At 42.7% G+C, this 6,825-nt stretch overlaps 1 protein-coding gene across 3 annotated transcripts in view; it reads left to right on the top strand.

The window, feature by feature from the left end:
- Nucleotides 1–6,551, top strand: part of LOC112076620 (inosine-5'-monophosphate dehydrogenase 1b) — a 9,087-nt gene extending 2,536 nt beyond the window's left edge. For 2 of the 3 annotated variants that reach the window (XM_024143345.2, XM_070441394.1), the window contains exons 2-4: nt 456–554; nt 702–782; nt 6,440–6,551. In XM_024143345.2, coding sequence (XP_023999113.1) covers nt 457–554; nt 702–782; nt 6,440–6,536 — 276 coding nt within the window. In that variant the 5' untranslated portion in view covers nt 456 and the 3' untranslated portion in view covers nt 6,537–6,551. The remainder of the gene's footprint in view (nt 1–455; nt 555–701; nt 783–6,439) is intronic. The other variant, XR_011477830.1, reaches the window with a different exon arrangement.
- The last annotated feature ends 274 nt before the right edge of the window (nt 6,552–6,825 follow it).

Raw genomic sequence — 6,825 nt, 5'->3', positions numbered from 1 at the left:
GAAGCAACTGCTCTCCTTTCAAACGAGCATTCTTGTCTCTTTAATGTAGCAAGCTAAAAGAAACACAGATGGACAAGTAGGCATGCAATGGATTATGGTCATTATAGGTAAATACCACGTTTTCCATGCGAAACTATGTAGAATATTGGCCTTTTGGAAACTACAACTCCCTACTACATCGAACAGTTCGGGCTTGATAACATTTGTCTCTAGAGAAACTGCGCAATAAGCGCATTGATATCACAGAAAAAACCTGAACGAAATGCCTTGTTTAAAAAAAACACTGCGTTTTGGGTTAATCACTCAGCACTAATAGTCATTCACAGACGCAAAGCGTCGTCACCTTTTAACCCTTCATCTATTGATGGCTAATTATATMTGAAAATYCATTGAATGTTACACTTGYAACGATGGCTACAKTCTAATGCCTGKTTGTCATCCTTTTCATTTGACAGCATGGCTGATTTCCTGATCAGTGGTGGTACGGGCTATGTCCCAGAAGATGGACTCTCCGCACAACAGCTTTTCTCCGTTGGAGACGGCCTCACCTACAAGTAAGTTCAGTTCAACCACAATACAAATGCCAAATAGAACCGTATTGTGCAAGTACGCTCTCGAYCTGTCCAAACCTAAGCGCAGGCGATYATGGACGAGATGCGGGCGGCGCTTTGTAATGATGGCCAACACGTTTTGAATCGCAGATCTGCTCAACAACAGTCTGTTGTCGCTGATGGTCAAACGGCAGAAGAGCTATGCTCTAAAGGCGACGGGTTGACTTACAAGTGAGTAAAACGGTTGACTTTTCAACCATTTTGACACTATATACACTATACTGTAAAAACCTCTTGTCAACAAACGATGAGTTCATATAGGGGAAGCAAATGATTGTCCCATTAAAAATAGATTTGAATCAATAAGGTACCTTGTTGATGAATTTGGCAGAAGTAAACACCACATTCGCCACCAATTGTATTATTGTAATTTTTAGCTGGCTGAGAAAAACACTGATCTATACGGATGAATGAGTAGGGCAGGGTGGTGGGGGTTGATTGCTTAACCTGATCTGCACCATAGGCTGATATTTGCTTCCGGTAATGATATGGCTGCATCTTTAACTGCTCTGAAGAATCATAGTGCATGAACTGCTATTTGATTCTTTGAGACATTCAATCACTATCTAATCTATCTAGTAATGAAATCTGACTGCACTCATATCCTAAGGCCCTTTCTTTATCTGCTCATTTCATATTCACTTGTTTTTACTTTCACTGAACAACCCTCAATTCACTTTCACTCTGTTTAAAACTAACTTGATTTCAACAAGCGAAGCATTGGGATGCCCCAATATGGCAGACGGTCATTGCATTGGTATGTTGCCACAGCAAGCTACTTCACTAATTTCACCCCTTTGCCCAAGACTGTTGCCCAAAACTCTGTGCATCGTTTTGCTTCTTGAACATACCTCTGGCTAGAGGACTTGACAGAAATGACTAACTGCTATAAAATGCTTCCAACACCTACTTAAAATAGAGTAACATTCACGTCCTTGTGTTGATGTTGTAGCCTATGTCTTCTGACTATATGTGGCGCCGTCCCAAATGGTACCCTGTCCCCTACAWAGTGCATTACTTTTGACCATAGGGAATAGGGTGCCATTTAGTACGGAACCTATGTTAAATGGATACCCTAGGGCCTCCCAAGTGGTGCAGCAGGCTCTGGCGAGCCGGGCGCCTGCAAGCTGACACGGTCGCCAGTTGGACGGTGTTTCCTCCGACTCATTGGTGCAGCTGGCTTCCGGGTTAAGCGAGCAGTGTGTCAAGAAGCAGTGCGGCTTGGCAGGGTTGTGTTTCGGAGGACGCATGGCTCTCGACCTTTGCCTAAACAGAGCCCGTAGGGGAGTTGCAGCAATCGTACAAGACTGTAACTACCAATGGAATATCATGAAATTGGGGATAAAAAAGGGGCTAAAAGTTTAAAAAAAATCTATATATTAAATGAATACCCTGTTCATTCTAAACCGATTATGTGGCGTTTGTGAGACAAACAATATTTAGACAACAAGCAGGTACAACTCAACCATTTTGTTTCTTACAGTTTAACACTAATTGCACTGGATAAGAGCGTCTGCTAAATTACTAAATGTTATGGTTCAGACTTAACATCCACACAATAAGGMTATTCACTATTTACACTACACATTTGAATGGAGAGTTAGTCCCAGTTCACAMGGGTTAATTGATTAGGCAATGTATGTGTGTGTGATACCAGCACGTCCCTCCACTCCTTAATGAAGCACGTCCTGCTTAAAGGCAAGGCAAGCACATGACTAGCCCGAGGTACTGTCATGTGAGCGTCTCGGGGCACGGCATCAGAGGAAGTGAGGATGCCCTCCTTTGCACCACATCTGGGCCCATATTACCTGTATCATACAGCTGTGTCTCCACCATGGCAACCACAGACAACTGCCTCACAAACATGGCAACCCAGGATGTTAGCGACAGTGGCTCAATCTCAATTCGTCTTTCCCTATCTCCTCGGCTCCTTTTTAACCGTATTAAAGGAGGTCAAGTCACTCCCCTTGGACTTTCTTCTCCAATGTATTTTGAGAGGGAGGCGGGGAGAGGGGATGCAAGGAATCAAAGGCAAGATAAATTGAGAAAGAGCCAGTGAGAACACATCTGGCAAAGGCCTACTGGCTTTGAGGTGTTTGCTTACCGGTTGCTGCTGTAATCTGGCAGGCTTACTGTCCACACCAAAACATGCTGGAGCTTAATACATGCTCCCTTATGAAAGTGTTRGCCAGGGTGAGCTGAGATGTTCTGTCGGGGTCTCAAGGCCATTTCACCAAGCTGGATCAATAGTCTTTCAGCAACTCAACATTTTCTAGTACAGCAGATGACTCTGCTGCATGTTATTATCATATATTACCCRTGTCATAAAGAATTCATCAATGCAGTCATTTTCTGTCAATGGCTTCATGGGATGATTCCATGATGATGTCTTATGATCACAGCCACCTAATCATCCTCGGCTTCTAATTAGCCCCATTCAACCCCCTCATCTCTCCAACGCAATTCTCCCCCGGGACATTGGTGTAGAAGACAATGTATTCTCAATCCACTTACGTGGCAAAGGGACGAGAAATGAAAAGATTACAATCGTGACATAATTCTACATGTGTAGTGCACTGCCTCTGCAGAAGTGTAGCGTAGAACAAGGTTATGAAGTAGTGCTATCCAGGCTCTGCAGAAGTGTAGCGTAGAACAAGGTTATGAAGTAGTGCTATNATTTTCTGTCAATGGCTTCATGGGATGATTCCATGATGATGTCTTATGATCACAGCCACCTAATCATCCTCGGCTTCTAATTAGCCCCATTCAACCCCCTCATCTCTCCAACGCAATTCTCCCCCGGGACATTGGTGTAGAAGACAATGTATTCTCAATCCACTTACGTGGCAAAGGGACGAGAAATGAAAAGATTACAATCGTGACATAATTCTACATGTGTAGTGCACTGCCTCTGCAGAAGTGTAGCGTAGAACAAGGTTATGAAGTAGTGCTATCCAGGCTCTGCAGAAGTGTAGCGTAGAACAAGGTTATGAAGTAGTGCTATCCAGGCTGGTGTCAAAAATGTCTTGCATGAAATGAAGATTAATCAAGTCGCACCCAGCATTACTAGGGCCTGAAACTGTTTTCATAACAGATGTCATGCAATAGATATTTATACATTAATAGTATGCAAGACTAGACAGGTAAGTGCACTCTAAATCAGATCTACCCACTTTTTCTACTTAGTGGTTGAAGGGTCATAATAATGTCTAACTCGGGCAGTTTGTGGTTGTCTACACCACTGGTGTGGCCGAAATGYCATCATGCATTTGTCCACATTCAACATTCGATTGCAAACCATATTGAAAGGTAGCCAGTGTTGTCTTTGGTATTTAAAACCCTAATGTGTCACGTCAAACTCTAGTTAGTTCTTCTCGAATGCCGTATATAATTATTTACTCCTGTGGACAAAACATACATTTGAACCTGGACAAAAAAACTATTTCATTGCTTTTAGGTGGAGTGCCATCTCCACAAGGGAAGTCCGAATCTAGGTCTTACTCATCAAGATCCCATTTTCCACATATTTTTTGTTGCATTCTGGGTCAACCTGGCCACTTAATTTCTTAGTGATCCCTTCGCGCGCCAATCCGTTAACGGGATTGATTTGACAACACCCAGTGAAATAGCAGCGCGCCAAATTCAAAAACAGAAATACTCATATTAATTCATGAATCATACAAGTGTTATACATCGGTTTAAATATGAACTTCTTGTTAATCTAGCCACAGTGTCAGATTTCAAAAAGGCTTTACGGCGAAAGCAAACCATGCTATTATCTGAGGACAGCACCCCATCAAACAAACACATGAAAATCACATTTCAACCCGCCAGGCGCYACACAAGTCAGAAATAACGATATAATTCATGCCTTACCTTTTGAAGATCTTCTTCTGTTGGCACTCCAATATGTCCATTAAACATCACAAATGGTCCTTTTGTTCGATAAATTCTGTCGTTATATCTCAAATGTTCATTTATTTGGCGTGTTTGATCCAGAAAAACACAGGTTCCAATGCGCAACATGACTACAAAGATATCATAATATAGTTACCTGTAAACTGATCCAAACATATTCAAACAACTTTCTAATCTCAACTTTAGGTATTTGTAAACGTAAATAATCGGTAAATTTAGACGGAGATAACTGTGTAATACCGGACGAAAACAAAGTGGAGCGAGCTTTCAGGTCGCGCGCCCAACGCACAACCGACTCGACCCTCGTTCTGAACAGCCCTTCTTTTCTATTTTCAAAGGAAAAACATCAACCAATTTCTAAAGACTGACATCTAGTGGAAGCGATAGGAACTGCAAGCAAGTGCCTTAGAAATCTAGATCACATAGAAACCCATTGAAAAGAGTGACCTCAACAACAAAATCCTGGATGGTTTGTCCTTGGGTTTCGCTTGCCAAATAAGTTTGTTATATACTTACAGGCATAATTTTAAACAGTTTTAGAAACTTTAGTGTTTTATATCTAGCTTCTGGGCCTGAGTAGAGGCAGTTTCTTTGGGCACACTTTTCATCCGGATGTGAAAATAGTGCCTAGCCTTAAGAAGTTTTAAAGTATAGGTTACAGGTTAAACCCAAGTGACCACTGTAACTTGTATTCTGATATGGAAATTGGTGGCAAATCAAAAACTCGAATAAATAAAGGCTGCTTATCAATGATCCAGTGACACTTTTTACCATTTGGCTCATGCTGGTTAGGGGTTGGTCTGGCTAGTGAGAGCTGATCAGAATCAGCGGAGGTTTGTGGTTTCCTTAAATGCTGGCAGATGTTTTCCCTCTGCCTCCTGTCAGATTGTGTTGATGTTTGTGAGGTGTCTGGCGGCTTGCTGGCAATAGATCAAGGGCCAGGTACGGGAACCCCCTCCCTGTCCCGTTTGGTAGACATATTTTAGGCCCCGTCTTTTCACCCACACAGGCGGAGGAGAGAGGGGAATGGTCTGACGCATGATAAAGGACAGGGAGCCATTCTCTGTTTTTGTTTCTCTTGCTCGCTCCTCCCGTTCTATCTGATTTAGAGACATTCTCTCCTGCTCTCCTCCATCTTATTCTGTTTTTCACTTTTCCCCATCTCTCTCTCTCTAAGACAAAGACTCTCTCTCTCTCTCTCTCTCTGTCCAGTCTGTCTGTGTTTTCACACCAATCTGTGAAAAACACATCATCCTTATTTCTCCCTGTCTCATTTGCTGTCTACCGCTCTCTCTCTCTCTGCCTGCCATTGTGTTCATACAGTCTAAAAAATTAAGTTGAAACCCAGATGCTTTTGTCGAGCACTGGACTAACAGGGTGAGACAGTGTTTCTCTTTAGACTAGAGTACAAGGCAAAGGGAAGGGGCAGCTTGATCAGCGATCACTAGAGGGTGAACTTATGAACGTACAATTTTTGGGATCAAGCCATTTTCTTTTAGTTCTTAACACAAACTCACGTGTAGTTTAGTTTATTCAAATTTATATCACAGGCAACTTTCAGGTCAGACTCATCAACCATTGCGAGAACTAGTTTTCCCTATGTCGTTACCAGGCTCAGTCGAAGTGGCAGTTCTAGGGGCTAATTTGCACATATTCCCCTTTTGGCTTTCAACACTTCCTGCTTTGGACCCAACTCCAACATGGTGGAGGTACTTGTAAACTTTGAAATTGGGTGGGGAAAAGGGTGAGGGGTTTTTATAGGCCACTTCTGACCCASTGTCACCAGTTGGCTGGCAGTTGCATTGCACTGCACTATGAATCTTGTAGTCCTCTTGTCTTAYGCCATCTTTCTTTAGCCATGACAACCTGTGAACCTTGACCCCTGACCTCTTGCTCTGTCTGTCTTTCAGCGACTTCCTGATTCTGCCGGGCTTCATTGATTTTACCTCAGACGATGTGGTGAGTAGTCCTCTCTTCTCTGACTGTCAAGACCTTCCAGAAAGCTAAGACAATTCAATATGGGTTTTGAGCTACAGACTACCCTTCGACCTACCTTCAGCCTACTGTTCTGTTCATGGGCATCAAATTCCACTTTGTTCCGAGACCCTCTTCCCTAGCCCAGTCCTCTTAAGTGTTCACCGATAGAGTAATGGGTAGGTAGGTGCAAGCCATACGATGAAGGCTGCTCTTAGCCTGTTGAACTGGTTAGTGTCCTACAGTTTTTTTACAGTTTTTTTTTTCATATAACCTTTATATACTAGGCAAGTCAGTTAAGAACAAATTCTTATTTACAGTG

The sequence above is a fragment of the Salvelinus sp. IW2-2015 genome, unplaced genomic scaffold (genome assembly GCF_002910315.2).
Source record: "Salvelinus sp. IW2-2015 unplaced genomic scaffold, ASM291031v2 Un_scaffold3882, whole genome shotgun sequence".
Lineage (NCBI taxonomy): Eukaryota > Metazoa > Chordata > Actinopteri > Salmoniformes > Salmonidae > Salvelinus > Salvelinus sp. IW2-2015.
Note: the sequence above shows the minus strand (reverse complement) of the source record. Positions and strands in the feature narration are given on the sequence as shown.